Here is a 27,093-nt window from a genome sequence, read left to right as displayed (position 1 = left end):
AAGAAATTTAGGGAACCAGTGTTGGCGACTATGGAGATCTAATATCCGATCATGATGGATTTGGAGAGACTCGGCATAGAGTTGGTAGAGAGTGAGCCTCCAGTGTGTATTTCTAGTTTAGTGGTGCAGGCTATTCTGCATGAGAGAATTAAAGCTGCCCAAAAGGCAGACCCAAAGTTAGTAAAGGTGATGGACCGGGTGCAGAGTGGTCAGGGGAAGGAATTCAGTATTGCAGATGACGGAGCTTTGCGGTTCCATTCCAGATTATGCGTTCCTATCGATACAGAGATCAAGAAGACTATTTTAGAGGACACTCACAGATCCTTGTATACAGTTCATCCTAGTAGTACGAAGATGTACAAAGATCTGCGAGAGTCGTACTAGTGGAGTGGTAGGAAGAGAGAGATCGCCAATTATATAGCCCAGTGTTTGACGTACCAGCAGGTAAAGGCTGAGCACCAGAGGCCGGCAGGGTAGTTGCAGTCGTTATTTATCCCAAAGTGGAAGTGGGATTATATATCAATGGACTTCGTGTCAGGACTTTTGACGGCATTACATGGCCCAAATGCCATCTGGGTGATTGTTGACCGTTTGACTAAGATCGCCCACTTTTTACCTATCAAGATCAACTACTCCCTCAACCATTTAGCAGAGATCTACATTCAGAATATAGTTCGTTCTCATGGGGTGCCAATATCGATTATTTTAGATCGAGACCCGTGTTTTACGTCACGTTTTTGGAAGAGTCTGCAAGAAGCACTAGGGTCTCAACTGTCATTTAGCACGGCATTCCATCCTCAGTCAGATAGGTAGAATGAGAGGATGATACAGATATTAGAGGATGTGCTCTGTGCGTGTGTATTGGATTTTGGGGATAGTTAGACTCAGTTCATACCGCTGGTACAGTTCGCGTATAATAACAGTTACCAGTTCAGCATTGGCATGGCACTGTTTGAGGCACTATACGATAGGAGATATCGTTCTCCTTTGTTTTGGGATGAAGTGGGTGAGTGGCGAGTAGTGGGGCCAGAGCTTGTGCAGCAAGCATGTGATAAGGTTCGGCTTATCAAGGACAGGATTAGTGCAGCTCAGAGCCGACAGAAAAGTTATGCTGATAATCGCAGCAGGAATTTGGAATTTAATGTGGGTAATCATATGCTTTTGAAGATAACTCCGTTGAAAGGGGTTATGCGATTTGGGAAGAAGGGTAAACTTAGTCTTAGGTTTATCGGTCCATTTGAGATTCTAAATAAAGTGGGACCGGTTGCTTACAGGCTAGCTTTACCACCTGTGTTATCCAGGATCCACGACGTATTACATGTTGCTATGTTGAGGAAATACGTCCCAGATCCTTCTCATATCATCAGTTATGATGAATTAGAGCTTAGTGATTCACCAGTGTATGAGGAGGTACTAGTACAAATTCTAGATAGGAAGGTACAAGAGTTACATAACAAGAAGATTCCTCAGGTAAAATTTTTGTGGAGGAATCATGCAATTGAAGAGGCTTCTTTGGAATTTTAGGAGCAGATGAAACAGAAGTATCTGCATATATTCCAAGAAGTTTGATTGGGTAAAATGTAAGTAGTTAAGTAATATTTCTCTTTCAGGTACATGTAATGGTCTAATTAGTGTAGCATTTTAGTTTTGAGGGATTTTTTTTTCTTTTATATATGTAATCTCTCAAGAATTGAGATGTTATCACGGTATTTATCCGCCATAAGTGAGGGTAAGTAATAAAATAAGTAGACCATTTTTCTTAATAAGGGATGATGAATTATATGAATAGTAAATTTCAAGGACAAAATTTTATAAGGAGGGGAGAATGTAACAACCCGAACAATAATGATATTTAAATAATAAAAAGAAAGGGAAATGCAAATCAAAAATAGAAGGAAGCAGTCGACGACATTGCATTTTGGAAAGGATAAATTCCGAGGAAATTTTCAGCTCCTCGTCGACGAGGGTACGACAGAAGCTCGTCGACGAGGGTACAACAAAAGCTCATTAACGAGGCTAGAATTTGTCGACAAGAAGATACCGAGAGAGATTTTGGGCAGTCTGAATTTTGTCAACGAGGAGTGGGTTTCGTCGACGAATTTTCTACAAAACTCGTCGACGAGGTGACGTGGCTCATCAACGAATCCCGTAGTATAAATAGGGATTAAACGTAATTTTTAGTCATTTTTCCTGCGTAGAACTTCCCACTCTCTCTCCCTACGGTTCTTCCTCCTTCTCTCTTCGATTTCGGGCCAGATTTCCTCTGGTTTGATGATCTGAAGCCACCACGACGCTTTTGGAAAAGTTGTCTGCAAGTTTGCCGGAGCGGATCGTCGGTGGGGCTGAAGTGAAAACCATCCCAAATCCAAGGTAAGGGTTTCTACTCAATATATGGATTTTTGACAATTGTAGAAAATGTTATACGTGTAGAAATACTGAACTTTAGTTCTGAGGAATGTTATTTTCAGGGTGTTGAGTAAGGAACCCTGCGGGTGCGGGACAGATTTTCTTAGGGGCTTTTCAGGAATCAGGTAAGGGGATAAACTAAGCTAGTTCTTTTTGAGAAAATGTATATATATATATATATATATATATAACATTTGATTTCAGGAAAACATATATATTTATATATGATTTATATTTGGGAAAATGCTGTTGAAAGTGATGATATGTTAGATATATGAAAAACCTGTTTAGTGTGGCATGAGTAGAAATTGTTATGAAATACTGTTTTCTAGGAATGTGTTAATGACATGGATTTTTATAATGGAAAATCGGCGTACAGGCCAAGATTTTTATATGTTTTGCCGGTGTACGAGCCGTTCTATGTGTATGATTTGCAAGCGTAAGGGCTGTGCTATGGATGTATTTTGCTGGCGTATGGGCCATGCTATGGATGTGATTTTCCAGTGTACGGGCTGTGCTCTGGATATATTTTTTTGGCATATGGATCGTGCTATGGATGTGATTTTCCAGCATACGGGCTGTGCTATGATATGATTTTTTGGCGTACAGGGCGAGCTATGGATGTGATTTGCCAGCGTACGGGTTGTACTATGATTTGCCGACATACGGGCCGAGTTATGGTAAAATGTGTAATACCGATGTACGGGCCGATGATTTTCATGATATACATATATATGCAAAATGATATGATTGATCTGATAATTAATGATATGAAATATCCATGTATCACAGTTTCAATATATGTTATATGATATCAAAACCTGGTTGGTTTGGTCTAGGCTAGCACTTGCACGGTATCATTGCTATGTGTCCTTGGTCTTCGTGATCATGATATTTGTGTTAACACCGTTGTACGGAGTGGTGTGAGGATGAATGGTCGATGTGGTTTTTAAGAAGTGTGTGAGCGCCCCTGGTGTATGGACTAGGTTTGGCAGACCCATCAGACTTACAGATTGTACTTTTGACTTGAAAGTGGTCAGTCAACCATTGTTAGGTCCCGCCTTTGGGCCACACAACCGAGTCATGTAGGGGTAATACATGACAACAATCAGCTAACCTACTAAGAATATTTTTGTATTATTATTATATGAGATGAAATATGTTTATGAAAATGCAGTATGTTCTGCCATGTTTTGATGATATATATATATATATATATATATATATATATGTTTTCCCAGATTTGATAAAATAGTTACTGAATATATTCTGTATGGTATATGTATAACACGGAATATCCATGTTGTCACACACTGGTATTAGTTTATTTCCCTTACTAAGAGGTGTCTCACCCCAAAATTTTATAAACTTTTCAGGAGCCCCAAATAGGAGAGCGGAAAAAGCCCCGCTGATTTAGTGCTATTTGTCTGCCCTCTCTGGAAGGGTAAGTTTTTGTAGGGACAGTTGAATTTTGTGGGAAATGTCCCTAGATCTTGTTTTTGGGTTGAGTGTTGTGTATATATATACAGTGATTGTGGTAACTTTGGTATTGTGATGTATGATATAATAAGGTGTTTGTGATTTATGTTTCTTGCTGCATAGGCTTCCGTGATGTGTTTCTGATGTATCCCTGGTACCTATGGGTCCAGGTGGATTATGATCTGCTGAGCTGAGATTTATGATATTGATTTTAAAAAAAAATGTGGAAATTAAGCAGGTCGTCACATTATGTCTCAAAATGGGTGGAAGCTATACCTTGTAGAACAAATGACCACAAGGTTGTTATCCATTTTCTCAAGGAGTTATTTGCACGTTTTGGCATGCCCAAGGCAATCTTTAATGATGGAGGGTTGCACTTTTGTAACAAACTGTTTGAAAAACTCATGCAAAAGTATGGAGTGACCTATAAGGTCTCTACTCCCTATCACCCTCAGACTAATGGTCAAGCTGAGTTGGCCAATAAAGAGATCAAAATTAACTTGAGAAAATGGTACGTCCTAATCGAAAAGACTGGTCAGAAAAACTTGTTGATGCACTCTGGACCTACCGAACTGCATTCAAGATGAATTTAGGGATGTCTCCCTATAGGTTAGTTTATGGTAGGGCATGTCATTTACCTGTTGAGATTCAACATCGTGCTTTATGGGCTATAAAACATATTAACTTTTCACTTGATGATGTCAAAACTTTAAGAAAATTTCAAGTATTTGAGCTTGAAGAATCTAGGAGGGAAGCTTACGATAATGCCCGCTTAGCAAAGGAGTGGATGAAGTTGCTGCATGATAGGAAAATCAAAGACAAACAACTTTTCCATATTCAGCAAGTGCTTCTCTATGACTCCAGATTGCATCTACTTCTTGGGAAACTGAAGTCTCGATGGGGTGGCCCGTACATCGTTGAAAAAGTTCATTCCCATGGTGCGGTAGATATTGTAGATCCAAATAATGGCATCAGTTTCTCGGTCATTGGACAGCGTCTCAAGCCTTTCATGACTCCATTCAATCCACATGAGAAGGTCTTGCTTCTACAAGACCTCAGGGGAGTCCTCTGACCTTTTTCTCTTACTGTTTTTATTTTTCTTTTCGTTTTATTTGTTCTTATTTACATCTTTCTTTTCTTTTTCTACTGTGTTTTTTGGTTATGACTCCCTATTGTTTTGTATTTTTCTGTTGGTTTGTTTCCCCCATGCATATCTTTTCCATCTCCCTTATGCTTTCACATTGAGGACAATGTCTCATTTTAGTTGGGGGGGGGGGGAGAATTTACATGTGCAATTGTGTGCTTTCATGTGATATAATTTCAATGTGAAAATTGCATGTGATGTTTGCATGTTGGTTAGGTCCACATTTGAGAAATATTGTTATTGAGCCCAAAGCATGCTGAATTTCTTAATTGTGAACGTTACATGCCCAATTTTTATTTTTTATTTTTCTTTTTGAGGATATGGAACATGTAGGATGTAGTGCAATCAAATTTTGAATCAAAAGAGAGATTTATCCATTTCATTTAGTAGTAACCAAGAGAAGGATGTTAAAAGTCTTACTACACACACTTCACAGGTTAGAAGACTTAGAAAGACTACCTTAGATCATTTTTGGTTGATATACACTTCAATTGTTTGTAATTCTAATGAACCATATCCTATTGGCTTAGAGAAAAAAGAGAAAAAGTTTGAAGCAAATGAAAATAAGAAACAAGTTAGGGATTAGTTGCAAAAAGAAGGGAAAAAAAAAAGAAAGAAAAAAAAAAGGAATAAAAAAGGGGAGCAATTGTGTACTGAAAATGGCTACCTATTACTGGGTTCCTAACTAAACAAAAAGTGGGTACCTTGTAGTAGCGTGACTTGCTACCGGGGTCCTAACTAATCAAGAAAGTAGGTGTCTTTTAAAGTGTAATAGTGTGAAAGCCAGCAAAACAATTAGAGTAAGACCGTGCGGTTGTCTCAAATTAATTGATTATGATTGAAGCCGTTAATGTCTATTTGTAGTCAATCTTGGAATTTTGATCCTCTCTTGTACACATGAGCTTTGTTACACTCTATTATCTTGGTTGTTTTACTAAATGGTGTATAAATCTTTTAGTTGAGACGTAACTTGGGTTAATCTGTGTCCTGTATTCCTAAACTCATTAAACATATTTCATGGCATATAATTTTCGTATGTATTGGAATCTTAGTTGCTTTTCCCCTAGTTTGATTGCATTCATATTATTTGTTAGAGACTAGCGAAACGTTAGTTGGGAGGTGTGATTACGCACTTAATTTGTGTAATTAGTTGTTTTAATTCATTTATTAAGGCTTATATTTTTAATTAAATGCCTAATTATTCTAATATTTTAATATTGTGTCATATTTATAATATTTGGGTTTTATTAAGTAATTTATAATTTTTTTATGTTTTTTTCCGCAGAGCAATTATTGGAAACAAAAATTGACACTACTTCGTATTTAGGGCTAACTTTCTCATTCGAGTTTCGATCGAGATGATTCAAAATTCTGGGAAAAGCTGAGAAAGAGTTCTACAACTTTAGTGTTTTAAGTTTTTAGAGATATGAATTTCAGTATTATCAAAATTGGGCTTGAAGTTGCTACACTTGTACAACATAAAAAATGTGTGGCCCATGAAATAAAAGCAAATTAAAGGATTGGGCTAGGCCACGTGAATACATAGGCCATGCACTAAATGTGGGCTGTGCGTTGAACTTAGGTGGGCTGACTTTATGTGCTGGATGCACCAAAACCAAACAAAATAAAACAAAAGCAAACAAAACAAAACAAAATGCGTGTGGGATGCAAATGTTGGAAGCGCCGTGTGGTGTGTGAGAAGTGAGGGGGCGCACAAGGCAGCTGGGTGCACAAGGGCAGCTGGGTATGTAGGCCTGGCAAAACGGTTCATAACCCGTCGGGTCACCCGGACCCGTCTATTTAAAACGGGTCCGGGTTTAAGAAAGTTAACCCATTTAATAATTGGGTGGGTCACGGATTAACCCGTTTATAAACGGGTTAAATGGGTTTGGGCGGGTCACCCGGCGGGTGACCCGTTAATTTCAATTCAGTCCTTCTCACACGCGCACGCCTACCCTCACGATTCACACTTCACAGCTCACAATCACACACACTTAAAAATAATAAACCCTAAGGTAAAGTTCCCCTTCCCGACTCCCTAACCAGCGTCGCGCCTCTCCACTCTCCAGTCTCCACTCTAGTCTCCACTCTCCACTCTCCAGTCAGAGAGACGACCTCGACACACCCCCACGATCTCAACACTGGAGCACAGTTGCCGTCGTCACCCTTCCTCTCCAACAAGGTCCTTGACGAAAATGTCGTCGCCAGCCTCCAGTCTCCAGTCTCCTCGTCTGGCCAGCTCCACCTCCACAAACCACTTCTCCACTACTATGAAACCCCTCCGTAATGGCATCCTACTATGAAGAGTTCAGCATCCTACTCCAGTCTCCACTCTCCACTCTCCAGTCAGAGAGACGACCTCGGCACACCCCCACGATCTCAACACCGGAGCACAGTTGCCGTCGTCACCCTTCGTCTCCGACAAGGTCCTAGACGAAAATGTCGTCTCCAGCCTCCAGTCTCCTCGTCTGGCCAGCTCCACCTCCACAGACCACTTCTCCACACGCGTCAACCCCCCGGCCGCGCCCCCCCCCCCCCTCCCAAACTCCACACATGACACACCATTTCTTTTTATTTAGAAATTAATAAATAAAATGCAGTTTTTTTTTTTTTAAATGTCATTTTATATGAAAATTTAAAAAATTTTTAAATAAAAAAATTATATATTTTTAAACGGGTGACCCGTTACCCACCCGTTTATTAAATGGGCAGGTTAGGGTTGGCATGTGTGTGATCCGTTTAACATTGACCCGTTTATGACCTAACCCGTTTATGACTCGACCCATTAGTGACCCGCCCAAACCCGGCCCGCCTGCCCGTTTTGCCAGGCCTATGGGTATGTATATTTTGGAGGACAAGGAAAGAAAAGGAAGGGTTAGCAAAAGAAGGAGAAAAGTCAAAAAATGGGGGCTAGACTTAAAAAGGGGGAGCTAGGGTTTTTTGTAGGGTTTCTTTTTGGTTTTGAAAGGGGGGGGGTGGATCTTGGGTTTTTGTGCGGAGAAAAGAGAAGCAAGCTGCTGTGTTGGGGCTCTCTCACAACCTCTCCTCAATCTTCTCTCTCTCTCTCTCTCTCCTTGTTTACTTAAATAGTACTGTTGAGTTAGTAGTTGAGTTATTATTGTATTGAATATTTATCTTCCAATGAGTGTTGAGTTTCTTTCTCTCCCTTATTTTGGCTTTTTACTTTAATATTATTTAAATTCATTGTTTGGATAGTTAATGTTGGGTTTAAATATCAATTTTTACTTTATTATTTCAGTGGTCTATTTGATTAATTAATTTCTTGTCTTTAGGTTATTTATGTTGAATGCTTCAAGGTTAGTTTAACTTGTTGTTTAACTTAGTATACATTTAGTCTATTGTTTAGAATGATTATAGGGTGGATTGGTTAGTTTTTTTTTTAGTTTTAGTAGACATCTAGTTTATTGTTCTTTTGAGTTGTTGTCTTTTATTTTATTATTGCAAAGATTTATTGTGGAAGTAATTTGACCCGGAAATTTTAGATTGCAAGCATGTGGGGCTAAGTTTCATAACTTGGATTGTGGGTTAATGTTGGTTATTTTCCATGATTTATTAATTTCCCTTTGAGATCTATTGTTAGGTTTATTTTAATTTATTTAGTTGAGCTTTATTTATTGTCTAGCTTAATCTATGTTCATTTAGTTGAGTCATTGTTCGGTTCAATTTATGTCTAGATATCGTAGGATCTATCTAGTTTGTCTAAGTCACTGTTGTGTAGAGTCAATTCATTATCCTTAAGTCATTGTTGTAGTTTAATTTTAGTTATCCTTGTTTTGTTATTTAAATGTTTAATTGGTCTGTCTTTGGTTGGTTTTATACGTGTTACGTTCATTTTTTAAGTCTTGCGCCATTTTAATTCCATCTATAATTCTCTGAAAAAAAAAAAACCCAAGATTTTGAATCTAAACTATGTTCAATGCATTGTTACTTATTTTCTTTTCTTGTTTCGCGTTAGTTTAGAACTAATTTGCATTCCCCATGAAGATGATATGGCCTATTTGGGCTAATTATTACATGATGTACCTCCTATACTTGGGATAACCCTAGTGCTACTCATTTTTAGAAGTGAGTCAGTCTCACTCTTTACCGTTTTCTATTTAAATTTCAGTATATACAAATTGTATTTCAAAGTGCGGGTTTGCTGAAAAATTCGAGATTGAGAAGACCTTTTAATCTAAGAAAGTACGTTGGTTAATATTTTGCGGAAACCTTTAAGGGGGTACGTTGATTAACCGCTTGTGGAAATCTTGTTTAAAAGGAGCACATAAAATTTCATTCATACGGGATTATAAACTGAAATCTTGGAAATACTGAAAAACAAAGTGCTACAGCTCTTACAAAGATTGGTTAAGTATTGTGTGATTGGGTGATTGTTTATTGTTTGGTTTGTGATTGGTATTTGGCTTGTGTTTGGATTGTGGTTGATTTAAAATGAAGTCATTCTTGTGTATTTGTTTAAGTTTATAGAAGGTTTAAAATTTGTAATAACATTTAAAAGAATTTTTATAAACTCAATTCACCTCTCTCTTGGGATAACACCTTAACTTTCACCAATGACTCAATAAATGGAAAAAAAAAAAGTGTTTCAAACCTCACCTATGTTAGTTCTAATGGAGATTGATCTAATAAAATCTCCTCCTTTGAAGTTCTTATTAGACATTCTTAAATCACACCTTATTTTATTTTATTTTAAAATTTTAATATTTTTTTGAAGTGTTAATTAAGATCATTATATTCAATTTAAGTATAATTCATAGTTAATTAGGTACCATTTGCAGAAAAGGTGTGTAGGGGGCGTTAGTACCTTCGTCTCACATAATTAAACTTTGGATCTCAACTCTGATAAAAACAGACCGAGACTACTGGTTCATTGGCCTAAAGATTAGTCTAGAGACCAATTAACAAGTAGTAATTAGGTGAACTAACTGCACGTAGGAAAATGATAAGTTAGTGGTGACTCCATCGAATCTATATTCTTATTATTCCTCGCCATTCTAAACAATTTTTCGAGACATTGCGACAGTCCTTATAAGCTGGCGGGATAAGTTCATTTAGTGTGTAAGTTTTGGTTTTGTGATAGGTTCATTTAATCAAACCCAAATTATTTTTTCAGAACTTTCATTTACCTTCAATGGCAGCATGAGCGTTTAACTAGCTTTGTTTGTTATGTAATTCGAGTACAAGGAACTTATAATATTCATATATGAGTATTTGAATCTTGAAATAAAACAACATTTGAATTTTCTACCTAATAACATGCTCTTCTAAACGTATTTTTATAAAATAAATTATTTTCTTTTTAAAACATATTTATATAAAGTTATATTTCATACATGGCAAGGGATCTCTAAAAGTAATTTATTATAAGAAATAGAAAAAGAAGAGTATATTTTAGGAGAACACGGTATCTTAATCTGTAGTGGCGTGGCCATACATATTAATTCATGACAATTACACCAAATTCGGTGTCAGTACATCAAATTACTTCAGGACAATATACCAAATTCTGTATGCAAGGGTACATCAAATTCCATGTGCTTCAATGAATCTTGCACGTTGATCGAGAGATCCTTCAAACAAAGAAATTGTGGGATTTGGGGGATTTAGGAGTGGATAAGACATCCAATAGCTGTGCATATGAGATAATTGAAGATAGTCATAAAAAAGATGTACAGTAACGTTGCCACAATCCATTTGTTTTGGTAGATAGCATTAGTGCCTTTAAGCTAGGGCATAGCCGGGATAGGGATGGCCCCACGGGATCATGTAAGAAGCAGAGGGAGGAGGATCGACAGGGACGCAGCCGGCAAAACAGTAAAACAGAGTGGTGAAGAGGGCATGAGCGGGGCAAGAGATGGATCCCCAGTACAGATAATTGTTTGTTAACAAATCAAACCCACACTTCACTTTCGACGGGCCTCTGTTGCGATTTGCTCCTTGCACCAGTAGGCACATTCCGCACAACCATGCCAAGCTGTTCCATTTCGCATAAAATTTTATAGTAACATCTCAATCACTTGTTCTTTTTTGAAATTATTTAAAATTGCTGCAGAAAACCAAACAAAGCCTATCTCCCAGGACTCATAATATCTTGTTTTATTTTCCTTTTTGATAATTCGAAATTAATTTCAACTTGAACAAGTCCTTTTGATCAATGGCACAAGACCCAAAGAGCGCATTGCAAAGAATTAATTGTGTTTTGTGCAAAATTCTCAACATTTAATTTAAAAGCTTCCCTTTATTTTTATTTTTTTTTGGGTCTGAGCAAAACAAACTAAAACATGAATAAACATACCAAGAGAGAGCGAAGCTGCCGGCCACCATGAGCCTGGAGCAAATTCGTTGACACGCATCAAGAGAACATCTGAAGGCGCAGACGGTAGCCATCACCGCCGCAACCACATGGGCTGCAGCCACAAGTTGTGCTGCGCGTAGTCCCTTTGTATATGCTTCTCGGCTTGGTTCCATTTCACATTTAATCCCAAATATGCCAAAATGCCTTGCCTGCACCCACCAACGTTCGCGCATCCAATCATATCATCAATTACTGATCACCCATTTTCCTTTATTAATTAGCCAGAGTTTGGATTTGAATTGGATTCCAACTTGCAAAAATTATTTTTTATATATTCAAATTCCAAACTCAAATTTTGAACTTTCACTTGGTGAGACTTTAAATTTAGAAACGGAATAGATTTGGATAAAATGCAACATAAAATTGTATTCAAATATGTTCAAATCTACTCAAATCATAAGGTCCAAAATTCATACTCTCAAGGATAGTGCTAGGGTTAATTATATAGGTTGTTAATAAATACATTACTCGGGAGAAAAATATGCTTAAATTAAGAAAGAGATTAGTTATTTGAAATAGATAAGATGCATTTTTTTATTTTTGAAATTCATTAAAATGTGAAATTAGCTTATTTAACAGAAGGGTATCCAGAGGGAAAGCTAGCATGCTGCATGCATAGAATATATAAATATAAATACAAATATAACTATGTTACCTTCCCTTGAACTTTGTTGGCTTGAAGGCCAGAATAAGTCGCCGCTGCATCCAGTGCAAGGACGACCAGGAGCATTATACCAGCTACTACTGAAAGTACTGACGCTTTAGACATCTTAATTTTCTCAATATATATACATATATATGCAGGGAATGATAAAGAAACTATTCCAATGGAAACTCTCTCTCTCTCTCTCTCTCTCTCTCTCTCTCTCTCTCTCTCTCTCTCTACGTTGATTGGGACAAGACGGAAAATGAGATGGGAAAATTAAGCGAGCTTCTTTATGCCAACAGTTCAAAATATTCTCGGCTTTTGCCTTTCTTTCCTTCTGTCTTTTTTCCTCTCCACCTTTCTCATCAGGTTTCTTAATTTGACGGGGATGCGAGGAAAGTAAAGCACATAAGCAGCTCACTAGAACACCAAGGCTCTGTGTGTGTGTCTCTCGCTGTCTCTCTCTCTCTTTCTCTCTCTCTCTATATATAGTTATCAAAATGATAATTAATGGCGATACATGCCATTTTTAATTTGACATTATCAGAAAATAAAACCCAGCAAATTTATAATCTACTTAAATCATTTTAATGGTGACGCATGCCAACTTTATTTTAAAAAATCCAGTGGTTAACTATTAATTAACGTATAGCAAAAGTATCCAAGGCCTGAATTAATTTGATAAAAGTTAAATGATATTAATTCAGGCAAGATCAATTCTTTTATTTTGAGTCTCCATTTTAAATTTCAACAATTTTCTTAAATCGCACCTACTAGATAATCCTCAGCATCTGATCAGTATGATCAGCTTGGCCGACAATCTCTTTGATTCAGATGCCATTAACTGTTTGTGTGGATTTTTTTTTTCCTTTTATATATATATGCATTGAACCATAATATTGTCTTCTCGTTTTGAGACTTTTTGAGTACTTCACCCGGCCGTCACTGATCTACCGGGCTGAAAATTCACACTCAATATTATGTAGTTAATACTCATTTTCTTGATCTCCTTCAAATTAAATATGAAAATTTGAATAGATTTTGCTCACCCTGGAATGTAGTGTTGCCATTTTCATTTAAAACACACCTTAACGTCGTGTTTGGTTCGTAAAATAGAGTTGAATCTAAATTTGAATGGAAAATGTGAAGAAGTCAAGTGTACCAAACATGTTAACTGTAGGTAGGCCTGGCAAAACGGGCGGACCGGCCGGGTTTGGGCGGGTCACTAACGGGCCAGGTCATAAACGGATCGGGTCATAAACGGGTCGATGTTAAACAGATCACACACATGCCAACCCTAACCCGCCCATTTAATAAATGGATGGGTAACGGGTCGCCCGTTTAAAAATATATAATTTTTTATTTAAATTTTTTTTAAATTTCATATAAAATGACATTTAAAAAAAAAAAAAAAACTGCATTTTATTTATTAATTTCCAAATAAAAAGAAAATAAAATGTAAAAAACAATACTTCCCTTTAATGAATACAATTTTTAAAAAATGTAAAATTAAAAAAAACACACACACCTCTAAAAAAACGTGATGTTGGCTAGAGCAGGATTGCGGGTGAGGAAGAAAAAGGATCGTGGGTCTGCTAGGCTGTAGGGATTTTGGGTGAAGCTGCTGGGTGTATGGCTGAGTGGAGATGAAGGGATCAGGGAGCTGAGAGGGATAGAGGGCGAAGGTTGTTCTTTTGTGCTAGTCTACGAGCGAGGTTGGGTGATGGTGCGCAGGGGGTTTTTCTGGAGAAGAAGATGTCTTTTTTTTTTTTTTTTTCCGTCTGGCACGTTGCAGCGCACCAGATCTAGACGAGAGGAGAGGAGAGTTTGGAGTCAGGAAAGGAGAGGATTGAGAATGAGATTTGAGAAAGTGAGAGTTGAGAGGTCAGAGATGAGGAGAGGCTGAGAGCTTGAGAGTCGCAGCGCGGGTTAGAGCTCTTAGGGTTTTTTTGGGTTGACTGAGAGTCTGAGACTCTAAGAATTGTTGTAGCAGTGAAGCCTAAAGGCATGTGCGGTGTGCGTGACAGCATGAGTGAGTCGTGACTGTGAAGCTGGCACCTGGCAGTGGCAAGGATCCAAAATAACGAGTCACCCGCCGGGTGACCCGCCCAAACCCGGAGAACCCATTTATAAACGGATTAACCCGTGACCCGCCCAAATATTAAATGGGTTAACTTCTTTAAATCCGAACCCGTTTTAAACGAGCGGATCCGAGTGACCCGACGGGTCATGACCTGTTTTGCTAGGCCTAACTATAGGGTGACAGTCAATTCAAGTCATCCCTATCAGTGTAATGAGGATGAGAATCCAACAGGATATGTGGATTTGAATCATCACACGACCATCTACCATTGAAAGATGGAATATATAGAAAGGCATGTACATATTTTGGCTGCAGGGAACTTCACATACGTATAAATACTGCACTTTAAAGTTTAGGGGGCTGTCCTTGTAATTAGAGCTTGCCAAATTAAACTCATAACCTTCCATCACCGTGTTTTTCAAAATCCAATTTTATAGATATTCTTCTAGGAAAAGTGATATTAACAAAACCAAGCATAGCTTGCTGAGACAAGGAATGGAAAACTTGGTCAAGCTTTTGGCTGAACATTATCTATGTAGCTAGTTACATTGCCAAATCTTCATGTTTCCTCGGATTTGAAATTTCAGTATAGATATCATTAGCATTTATTTTTTTTTATCTTAACACTTGAGGACTTTATTATTATTATTATTATTATTATGGAGAATGGGGAATGTCAAGAAAAGGCTTGGTATCATTATTTATTTATTTTTTTTAGATTGTCTAGCTTTTAGGGGAGACTTTTCTCCCCCACCCTCCCCAAAAAGAAAAATCTTCAAATCTTAATAAATTAAATTTATGTTTGAATTATGTATGATGATGGTCATGCTTGATTTTATTGATCAAGAATTGATAAATGTGGATATTGGAAGAGTTGATCAAGAATTTTGTAGTAAACTTATATCATGTATTGTTGTGCTAGCTCCCTCATAGGAGTAAGCTCTGAGTTACGAACCATCGGCTCTTTATATCACTTGTTAGCGCTAAAGGAGTCCATGGGAACTTGATACACATGGATGAACACTAACTTGACTCAAAAACTTAAATTTATTGAGTTTTAACATGTACATAAACACTCATCATCTACTCAATTTTTTCAATGTGGGACAAATTTACAAGTGAAATTCTCAACATATTGAAAATGCATGTAGTTAATTTACTTTTTTATGGTCATAACCAAGGTTGCTCAATTTTCTTGAATGCGACCATACTTTCTATTAATGTTATTGGATAGGGCTATGCTAGTGTTAAAAGTGTTATATATTTAATGAGAATATACTCATATCTTCTTAGTCCTATCTAATGCGATTGCTATTTTATTTAGCTAGCTTCTTTTACTAAAAATCTGGAAGAATTTTGAACTGTATATTTCATATCTAAAGATTAATTTTACAATTGTATATATATATATATATATATATATATATATAAATACAAAAATTTTAGCAACTGAATTAACAATCAGAGAATAAAATAACAAACTTGAATAACAGAGATAAAACAAATTGTAACTCTGTTGTGTTCTAATATAACAAACTAATGCTAATACTAGAGAGAATATTTTCTGTTGCATTCGATGGAGAACTGAAAGATTGTTGCTGTGCATTGTAGGAGATATGTTGCAACATTGTGATGAAGAGCTGGAAGTCTGCTGCATGATAGCTACTACTGCTGCTGTGATACAATATATGTTAGTATGCCCCCTCAAGATGGAGATGGGGAATGGATATTCAGCATACCCTTCTTGCACAAAAGATGGTGAAATGCATCAAACCCCAAAGCTTTTGTAAAAATGTCAGCTAACTGGTGATGTGTTGGAATATGAAGAAGATGGAGAAATCCTTTATCACGAACTAAATGACAATCAATATCTATATGCTTCGTTTGTTCATGGAAAACTAGATTAGAGGCGATGTGCATAGCAGCTTGATTATCATAGAACAAAGAAATAGGCAAAAAAATTGAAACACAAAGATCTTTAAGTAAAGTTACAAGCCATGTTAATTCACAAGCAGTAGTTGCCATAACTCGATATTCAACTTCAGCAGAAGACCGAGAGATAGCAGTTTGCTTCTTGGATCGCCATGAAACAAGGGAATTACCAAGAAAAATACAACTTCAAGCCCCAAGAAATACCGTAAGCAACCAAGATCCTTGATCTGAAAATTTGAGTGAAGAAAATGTTTGATGGCAGTGATAGAAGCAATGCTAGAACTAGCAATTATAATGTCATCAACATACACTAGAAGTGCAGTAAAATCCGAAGGAGAAGTCTGAGTAAAAAGACATGAATCAAACTTGGACTGAGAAAATCCATAGGTGAGTAATGTGGCAACAAGTTTAGAGAACCATTGCCTTGAAGCTTGCTTTAAACCATAAAGACTCTTATGAAGTTTGCAAACCAAATCAGTCTTTCCCTTTGTCCCATAACCTGGAGGAAGTTTCATATAGACTTCCTCTAATAAATCACCATGTAAGAAGGCGTGGTTGACATTGAGTTGATGAATAAACCAATTGTTCGTTGCAACAACAGCTAATAGACATCGTATAGAAACCATTTTAGCTACCGGAGAGAATGTTTCAAAATAATCGATGCCTTCTTGTTAAGTGTAGCCTTTGGCTACTAATCAAGCCTTATATCATTCAATGGAACCATTTGAATTGTACTTAATACGATATACCCACTTGCAGCCAATGGGTCTGAATCTAGGAGGTAACGTAGTAAGTGACTAGGTCTGGTTGTCCTCAAGTGCACATATTTCCTTAGCCATGGCATCGCGCCATTCAGCATATTTAATAGCTTAATGGTAATATTGTGGTTCAGTATGAACAGAGACATTCAATATAAAAAAATGATAGGTTGAAGAAAGATTACAAGATGATAAAACAAAAGAAAGAGGATACGGATTACCTGAGGATGACGGGTCTGAACTGGGAAGAGAAGAATGGACTGATGTAAAATTATTGGCCAGTGAACAATGATAATCACAAAGATAAGAAGGTGGATGGCGGGTACGTGTCATTCGTCGAAGAGGAAGAGAATTAGAATAAGAAGGAATATTTGATGATTGAGGTGAAGATGATGATGGCAGACTATTTGATAAAGATGGAGTGTTTGATGAAAATTAAGGAATATCAGGGGAACAATTTGTTGGAGGAGTAGGTAGAAAAGTATCAGAAATTGATGGTTTCATAAGAAAATCTGAAGGTAAGGAGGCAAAAGGGAATTCATTTTCATGAAAAATAACATCACGAGAAACAAATGTTTGATGATATTGTAAATCAAACAATTTGTTACCTTTGATGCCAAATGGATAGCCAAGAAAGATACAACGTCGAGAATGAGCATCAAATTTGTGACGATTGAAAAGGAGAGTGGAAGCAAAACTGAGTGCACCAATGATTCTCATGTGAGAATAATTAGGAGGTTTGCCAAATAAAATTTCATAAGGAGTTTTATTTGATAGTAGAGGAGTTGGTGTACGATTGATGATATATGCAGCTGCTAAAATGCAGTCAGATCAGAAAACTAATGGAAGCTGAGCTTGGAAACGAATTGATCTTGCAATGTTAAGAAAATGTTGGTGTTTTCGTTCCACTAGAAAATTTTGTTGAGAAGTAATAATACATGATTTTTTATGGATAATGCCATTTGACTGATAAAAATTGGTCATGTTAAATTCTGAACCATCATCAGTTCTTATTATCTTAACAGTTGACTGAAATTGATTGTGAACTAAAGCAAAGAATGAACGAAGTTACATACGAGTCTTAGATTTTGATTTCATAAGAAAAATCCATGTGCATCTGGAATAATCATCAACAATGGACAAAAAATAATGAAAACCTTGTAATGAAGGAGTTGCAAATGGACCCCAAATGTCTGCATGAATTAATTGAAAATTAAAAGTGGATACAGATTTACTATGATGAAATGGAAGTCTATGTTGTTTTGTAAGTGGACAAACATTACAGATATGTTTGTTTGAAGTAGGAAATGAAATATAATTGCATAACAAATACAATTGTTCGGAAGAGAGATGGCCTAGTCGTTGATGCCAAAGATCAAACGACTGATGTGCATTGTTTGAAGAAGAAAAGGAATTGACAGTATATGCAGAAGAACAATTATTATTCGAAAAGGGAAGCAAATGATAAAGCCCATTAGATAGTCTGCCCAGTCCGATGGTCTTCCACAGCCGGATGTCATGGATGAAACAAAATGATGAAGAAAAAATCAGATAACATGCTAGTGAAGATGATAGTTTACTAGTAGAAATAAGATTGAATTTGAAAGAGGGAACACAAAGAACATCATGTAAGATTAAAGAAGAAGAAAGACAAACAGTACCAATGTGAGTTACTGAAACTGAGGTTCCGTTTGGCAAATTAATAGAAGCTTTTACATAAGAAATAATGGAAGTTAAAAGATGAACACTACTAACCATATAATCAGTTGCACCCGTGTTATGATCCAAGAAGTGGAAGAAGACAAGGAAGAAGAACAATCGGAAACAAAAATGGAAGATGAAGTTGATGAAGATAAACTTTTCATACACATTGAGGTTAAAGAGGAGCTACCATTAGGAACAGTGGAAGCTGCCAAAGCTAAAGATGATGGAGGTGAAGGCTGAAGAAGAGCCAATAGTTGAGTACATTGTTCTTGAGTAAATGGTTAGGATGGAATATCTTAGGTAACTTGATTTGCAAAAGAATTTTCTTTCTTCAATTTTGTGAATTTGAATCCAAGTGGAAAACCATGAAGGCGATAGCATTTTGCAATAGTATGACCTGAAATTCCACAATGCGAACAAACAAGTTTGTCTTTATTGAAAGACTTTGCAACACTTGATGAAGGTTTAGCAATTGTAACCATAGCAACAGAATCAAAATCAGAGCTGAAATTGAAGTAAGTTGTCACTAGCCTTCGTCTTGAACTAGCAATGAAAATTCCTTGTTAATGGTAGGAAGAGGATCCATCATTAACAAATGACCTTGTATAGCTAAGAAGAATCATTTAATCCCATAAGAAATTGAATGGTATAATCAAATTGCTCACATTCAAACACTTTCTGAAGTGCTCCACAAGATGGTGAACAAGAGCAACAGGGAGCCGGACGGTAAATCTGAAGCTCATCCTAGAGAGTTTTCAATTGAGTATAATACTGAGTGATAGAAAATTTCCCTTGAGAAAGATCTGAGATTGATTTCTTCAGTTGATAAACTTGCGGTGCACTGCTCCTGGAAAAATGTTGTTGTAGATCCAGCCACATATTTATTGCATTATTAGAAAATAAGACACGAGATGCAATGTATTTAGATAATGAATTTGTGATCCATGCAACAACCATTGAATTGTAGTGCCCCCATGCAAAATGAAGAGGGTCATTAATGGCAGGTTGTGGAAGAGAGCCATCAATAAATGAAAGCTTATTTTTAGTATGAAGAGATGTAATCATGGAATGACTCCATGTATGGTAGTTTGTTTCAGTGAGAGGTCTTGTAATGAGAGCAACACCAGGACTATCTCCATGTTGCAGAAAATAAGGATTGATAAAATGATTCACAGTTGATGAATTTGAGGAAGTAGTGGAGGAAGAAGATGAATTGGTGGAAGCCATGAAAGCTTCAGGAAAACCACAAAAAGAAAATAAGATGCGGAAGAAATTCAGAAAATCTCTAATACCATGTTAAAAGTCTAGAAGAATTTCGAACTGTATATTTCACATCTAAAGATTAATTTTAAAATTGTATATATATATATACAAAAATTTAAGCAATTGAATTAACAATCAGAGAATAAAATAACAAACTTGAATAACAGAGATAAAACAAACTATAACTCTGTTGTGTTCTAATATAACAAACTAATGCTAATATTGGAGAGAATATTTTTTGTTGCATTCGATGGAGAATTGAAAGATTGTTGTTATGCATTGCAGGAGATCTGTTGCAGCATTGTCATGAAGAGCTGGAAGTCTACTGCATGATAGCTGCTGCTGCTGTTGTGATACAGTATATGTTAATATCTTTTTGTGAATAGTATTTTAAATTATTCTTGTCTTTTTCTATTTTTTCCTTCTATCTTTCTTGGTTCTCCACTTCTCTCATCAGGTTTCTTAATTTGATGGGGATGCAAGGGAAGTAAAGCACGTAAGCAGCTCACTAAAAAAGCAAGTATATGCTTTATATGTGTAGTGACCCGAAGAATAATAACGTTTTTAATAATAAGAGGGAGAGAAAATAGAAATAGAAACAGAAGGAGGTCGTAGACTTCGTCGATGACATTGTAATTTGCAGGATTTATTGAACAAGGAGTTTAGACGACCCAGTGTATCGCCATGGGGAGCTCCAGTGTTGTTCGTAAAGAAGAAAGATGGGTCCATGAGGATGTGCATTGATTACAGAGAGATAAACAAAGTTACTATCAAGAATAAATATCCTCTACCCCATATAGACGATTTGTTTGATCAGCTCCAGGGTACGCGAGTATATTCCAAGATTGACCTCAGATCCGGGTATCATCAAGTGAGAGTAAAAGTAGAGGATGTTGCGAAGACGGCCTTCAGGACCAGGTACGGGCACTATGAATTTCTCGTTATGCCTTTTGGTTTGACGAATGCCCCGGTTGTGTTCATAGACTTGATGAACAGAGTCTTTCACCAGTATCTAGATCAGTTCGTAGTAGTTTTCATTGATGATATACTGGTGTACTCGAGGAGTTTTAAGGATCATGAGGTACATTTGAGGCAGGTGCTGCAGACTCTCAGGGAGGAGAAGTTATATGCAAAGTTTAGCAAGTTTGAATTCTGGCTAGAGAAGGTGGCATTTTTAAGCCACGTGATCTCAGGGGATGGTATTGCAGTGGATCTCAGCAAGATTGACGTAGTGGTAAATTGGGCTAGGCCGAGAAATGTGCAAGAAATCAGGAGTTTCTTAAGACTGGTAAGTTATTACCGTCGTTTTGTTGAGGGTTTTTTAGGCTTGTCAGGTCCTCTTACGCGATTGACTAGGAAAAATACCATATTTGTGTGGGATGAAGAGTGCGAGCAGAGCTTCCAGGAATTAAGCAGCGGCTCGTCACTGCACCAGTTCTTACGATTCCATCTTGTGGCGATGGTTATGTTATTTACAGTGACGCGTCCTTGAAAGGGCTCGGTTGTGTGCTGATGCAGCATGGTAGGGTGGTGGCATATGCATCCAGGCAGTTGAAAGAATACGAGAAGAACTACCCTACCCACGATCTAGAATTGGCTGCGGTGGTACATGCATTGAAGATCTGGAGGCATTATTTATATGGTGAGAGGTGTGAAATATTTTATGATCATAAGAGCTTGAAATACATTTTTACGCAGAAGGAGCTGAACATGCGACAGAGGAGGTGGTTGGAACTCATCAAGGATTACGACTGCACCATTAGTTACCACCCAGGTAAAGCAAATGCGGTGGCTGATGCTCTAAGCCATAAATCATGGGACACAGCACAGTTAGCAGTAATTGTTCAACATCTGATTCAGATGGACTTAGAGAGACTTGGTGTGGAATTGGTGGAGGATGATCCTCAGGCATTTATGCCAGTTTGGTTGTACAACCCATGTTGTATGAGAAGATTAAAGCTGCTCAGAGAGATGATCCAGAGTTAGTGGAGGTTATAGCCAGAGTTCAAGACAGTCAGGGGGAGGAGTTCAGTATTTCTGATGATGGGGCTCTGAGATTTCGCACCAGATTGTGTGTGCCTGCAGATGATGGCCTCAGGAGGATGATTTTAGAGGAGGCACACAGGTCCCTATACACTGTTCATCCTGGCAGTACAAAAATGTATAGGGATTTGCGAGATTCTTTCTGGTCGAGTGGCATGAAGAGGGATATAGCAGAGTTTGTGCAGTAGTGTTTGACGTGCCAGCAAGTTAAGGCTGAGCACCAAAGGCCAGCTAGTCAGTTGCAGCCACTTTACATTCCCGAGTGGAAGTGGGACCACATATCTATGGATTTTGTTACTAGGCTGCCGCCGGCGTTGCATGGTTAGAATGCCATATGGGTGATAGTTAATAGATTGACAAAGACAGCGCATTTTCTACCTATTAAGGTCAGCTACCCTATGAGCAGGTTAGCAGAGATATACATACAGGAGATTGTTCGATCCCATGGAGTGCCAGTATCCATAGTCTCGGATCGTGATCCACGTTTTACGTCACGGTTCTGGAGGAGTTTGCAGGAGGCACTAGGGACTTAGTTAGCATTCAGCACAACTTTCCACCCTCAGACCGATGGTCAGACAGAGAGAACCATCCAGGTATTGGAAGATATGCTTCATGCTTGTATGCTAGACTTTGGAGGTAGCTGGATTCAGTTTTCGCCGCTAGTTGAATTTGCTTATAATAACAGTTATCAAGCTAGCATCGGCATGGCACCCTACGAGGCATTGAATGGTAGGAGATGTAGATCTCCTCTTTTCTGGGATGAAGTGGGCAAAAGGCGAGTTTTGGGTCCAGAGATAATTCAGCAGACATATGATAAGGTCCGACTTATTCGTGACAGGATCAGTGCAGCACAGAGTCGGCAGAAAAGTTATGCAGATACTCGCCGCCGAGAACTGGAGTTTGGAGTGGGTGATCATGTTTTTCTAAAGATATATCCTCTTAAATGAGTTATGAGATTTGGAAAGAAGGGCAAGTTGAGCCCTAGGTATATTGGCTCTTTTGAGATACTTGAGAGAATTGGGTCAGTTGCCTACAGGCTAGCTTTGCCGCCAGCTTTGGCTTGTATTCATGACGTGTTTCATGTTGCCATATTACGAAAATACGTCCCAGACCCATCCCACATCATTAGCTATGCAGAAATAGAGCTCAAGGATTCATTAGCATATGAAGAAGCTCCAATACAAATGTTAGATAGAAATGTTCAGATTTTACATACTAAAGAGATACCATTAGTTAAAGTTTTGTGAAAAAATCACGACATAGAGGAAGCCTCTTGGGAGCTCGAAAAGCAGATTAGACAGAGATACCCACAGTTGTTCCCAGAGGTATAGAGATACTCAGGTAAAGTATATTGGTTAGATAAGTTTTCTTTTGCAGGTACGTGTATTGATTATGATTAGTAGATAATATTTTGTTTTGGGAGAAATTTTCTTTTCGTGTATATAAACTCCCAGAACCACCCATGTAACCATGGTATTCCTCCGCCATAAATGAGGGCAGGTAATAAAATAAGTAGACCCTTTTCTTTATTGGATGATGGAGAATATAAATAAAGATACAGATAGTAAATTTCGAGGACGAAATTTTATAAGGAGGGGAGAGTGTAGTGACCCGAAGAATAATAGCGTTTTTAATAATAAGAGGGAGAACAAATAGAAACAAAAACAGAAGGAGGTCATACACTTCGTCGACGACATTGTAATTTGGAGAAAATGTTAAATAGTCATAATTTCATAATTTTGCTGGCTTCATCGACGAACACAGAGTCTCGTCGACGAAGGTCTTCAGAATTTCGTCGACGAACACAGGGTTTCGTCGATGAGAAAATACTGAGAGACGGTTCGGGGTGCTCTGAATTTTGTCGACGAACACAGGGTTTCGTCGACGAATTTTGTGAAGAGCTCATCGGCGAAGTGACGTGGCTCGTCGACGAACCTGGCCCTATAAAAGGCGGCAAACCGAGATATTCTCATTTTCTCTCGCCGCTCTCTCTCTTCTCTCTCTCTCCTATGACTCTCTCTCCCTTCTCTCTTCATTTTCGGCCCCACCAGTCGCCGGATCGATGATCCGAAGCTACCATGATGCTCCTGGCGGAGTTCTCTACGCTTCTACCGGAGCGGATCGTTGGGAAATCATAGTTGGAAATTATCCCAAATTCAGGGTAAGCCCTTTTAGCCACTTTTTGGCCTCATTGCAGTTGTAGGAAATAACGTAGGTAGGAAAATACTGATATTTAGTTCTGAAAAATATTGGTTTCAAAGTGTTTTGTAAGAGGCCCTGCGGGTACCAGGCTAGAGTACAGTAGGGGTTTTTCAGAGATAAGGTAAGGGAAATATGCTATGCTAGGAAAGTTCTAAATATTATGCAATTTATTTATTTACGAAAATTATGTATTTTAGTATGGTGTGGCTTATGATTATGTATATGGTACGGGGATATGTTTATGAATTTAGTTTCATGATTTTACAAATTTCAGTATTATGATTATACGCATTTTAGTACCATGATTATACAAATTTCAATACCATGATTTTACGATATTTCAGTACCATGATCTTATGAATTTCAGTACCATGATAACATGAATTCCAGTATTACGAATATGCAGTTCCATGTTATGATTATTCAGATTTCAGTACGTTATGCAGCATCATGGTTATTTCAGTACCTCAGAATCATGGTAAATCAGATAGACATGTATATAGAAATATATTATACGATATCAGACCTTGTTGAACTTGCAGCTACAGAGCACGGTACCGTTGCTACAGATACTATGTTACTTTACGAGTGCAACCACCTATTCAGATATACGTGGTACGGTCGACCACCTAGGCCCTTGAAAAGCTTAGGCTCCCCATCCAGATATGGGTTGAGGTGGGCAGGTCGACTGACGGAGTTCAGTAATTTATTCCTGGTTGGCCAGCCAGGGTAAATCCAGCCTATGGGCCACACAACCTCGTCATGAGGGGCATTTCATGACACAGATAGCCACAGGGAACAGTTTCAGTTACTACTACTTACTTATTGATTTACAAAAATAGGGATCCTACTATATACACTAGAAGTATTTTGAATTATAACCATAATACTGATAGGTTAAGCAACAGGGAAAAGGGGTGGTGTGTTTTATTATTTGTACTGTACTTTTGTACACAGTTATTCATGTTTATATGAAACAGGTTTCATGATATGTAGTAGCTCATTTGCCACACACTAGTAATAGCATATTTTCTCTTACTGAGCGTTGGCTCATCCCAGTGTTGATATATTTTTCAAGTGATCCAAGTAGGCGAGCAGATCAAGCTCGCAAATAGAAGGACTTCAGTAGTGCCCTGACAGAGAGTGAGTATCATTTTTTTTGGGAGCATTTTCGTATTACCCTAGCTAGTTGAAAGCAATTTTTGGGGATACAGTTATGTTGTATATTTTGCAAAATATTTCAAAACTCTGGTATTGCATGTAATGGTTTAGGTTTTGTTTACATGATTATGCTTCTCGCTGCTTAGGATAATGTTATGGTATCAGAGTATGATAATTATTATAGTGGAAAAAAAAATCAGTTAATTAAGCAGGTCGTTACAATATGCAAGCCTCTCTATCTCTCTCTCTCTCTCTCTCTCTCTCTCTCTCTCTCTCTCTCTCTCTCTCTCTCTCTCTCTATTCTTATATATATATATATATATATATCAAAATGACAATTAATGGCGATACATGCCAGTTTTAATTTAATTAATATTTCCAGAAAATTAAACCCGAAAATTTATAATCTATTTAATTCATTTTAATGGTGATGCATGCCAATTTTAATCTGCAATGGCCAAAATTTAAACCTAGAAAATTTCTATATAAATCTAAATATAAATAAATGAATATATGGTCTAACGAAAATCATCATGCATGCAAGTGCATTTTAAGAGAGGGCTTACGTGATAGTTATAATTAAAGAAGATCAAGAGAGGGAATTAATGAATTTGTTCATTATTTTGTGAGGGATTTAATTAATCATAGTTGTCCTTTGACATACATCAAGATTTGTCCCGGCTAGCTAGTTGCAAAGAAACTATATATTTGGCTATTCAACTACAACCCATTTTATTCCATTCTTATGTACTAAATATGTCATAAGGATAATCAATTAAAGTCCCTTCAAGTGTGCTGCAATGTCCCGGAGAAGGGTTTGGAATGCCGTCGAATAATAATATAGGTTCAATGAAGTCGCCACCAATAAATTATTTTCCTAGGTGCAATTTGTTCACCTAATTACTACCCGTTGATTGGTCTCTTGGCTAATCTTAAGTTCAAGGAACTAGTAGTCTCGGTTTGTTTTTACCAAAGATCGAATCGGGAGTTCAATTATGTGAGAGGAAGATATTAGCACCTCCCACATACCTGTTCTAGAAATGGTACCTTATTAATTATGAATTATCCCTAAATTGAATCAAATGGTTCTTGATTAACTCCTCAATAAACAAATAAATATTGAATAATTAAAAAGAAAATAAAAAAGTTTATGATTTAGGAATGTCTAATAAGATCTCCAAATGAGGAAATCTTATTAGATAAAATGTTATGCAAATTAATGTGCAGCATGCGGAAAGCAATCTTACAATGCAGCAAACAATGATAATAGTGCAGAAACACAATCACAAAGATTATATGAAAGCAATAAAACAATGACACAAAGGATTAACGTGATTCGGCAATGCCTACGTCCATGGGAGTAAACAACTGTAATTTTCACTATCATGTCAAACAAGGGTTACAAAAATTGTATATTTGCTAACCCTCTTCAACCCTCGGAAGTTTTCCCCCCAAAATCCCAACCTATTCAACTTCCTAATTCAAAATTCAAAAACATCACCAAGAAAAAATTGTTGATTCTATGAATCCAATCCTATTTTGATAATGACAAATCACATAGTATCTTACACGTGCATTAATATTGTGAACAGGATTATTACTTAACATGAACGAAAGGTAAGGATGTCATGGAAGCCATGCAAAACTTAAAGCGTATGTAACCTAACACACTCCTTGGAATTAGAAGAGCAAAAGGATAAAGAAGTCTCAATTTTTTCAATTGTAATGAGTATTTAGTATTGCTTGCATTTACATATACTATATGATGTAGTTGAAAGCTCAAAAATACCCGAGATTGACCTTAGGACACATGCATTTCATGAAAAATTTATTTACATTAGGTCTAGGTTGGATGGACATGTTAGAGGCAAAATAAATCTGAGAAATAAAGGCCTC

The 27,093-nt window shown here is 37.3% G+C and overlaps 1 protein-coding gene across 1 annotated transcript; it reads right to left on the bottom strand.

The window, feature by feature from the left end:
* Positions 1–10,459: 10,459 nt before the first annotated feature.
* LOC131147873 (protein DESIGUAL 4-like) lies at positions 10,460–12,502 on the bottom strand. Its single transcript, XM_058097504.1, has 3 exons — positions 12,061–12,502; positions 11,346–11,554; positions 10,460–11,024 (listed from the first exon to the last, which is right to left on the bottom strand). The coding sequence occupies exons 1-3, from the start codon at positions 12,172–12,174 to the stop codon at positions 10,772–10,774; spliced, it is 576 nt and encodes a 191-aa protein (XP_057953487.1). The 5' UTR covers positions 12,175–12,502; the 3' UTR covers positions 10,460–10,771.
* Positions 12,503–27,093: the final 14,591 nt, after the last annotated feature.

The sequence above is a fragment of the Malania oleifera genome, chromosome 2, assembly GCF_029873635.1.
Source record: "Malania oleifera isolate guangnan ecotype guangnan chromosome 2, ASM2987363v1, whole genome shotgun sequence".
In the NCBI taxonomy this organism is placed as follows: Eukaryota; Viridiplantae; Streptophyta; class Magnoliopsida; order Santalales; family Ximeniaceae; genus Malania; species Malania oleifera.
Note: the sequence above shows the minus strand (reverse complement) of the source record. Positions and strands in the feature narration are given on the sequence as shown.

What these genes read in the sequence shown, in the direction of transcription:
- LOC131147873 (XM_058097504.1), bottom strand. Translation starts at nt 12,174, where the DNA reads ATGTCTAAAGCGTCAGTACTTTCAGTAGTAGCTGGTATAATGCTCCTG. An exon ending in CCAACAAAGTTCAAGGGAAG is followed by an intron (nt 11,555 to 12,060) that starts GTAACATAGTTA and finishes TGGTGGGTGCAG; the next exon opens with GCAAGGCATTTTGGCATATT. An exon ending in GGCAGCTTCGCTCTCTCTTG is followed by an intron (nt 11,025 to 11,345) that starts GTATGTTTATTC and finishes GAAATGGAACAG; the next exon opens with CTTGGCATGGTTGTGCGGAA.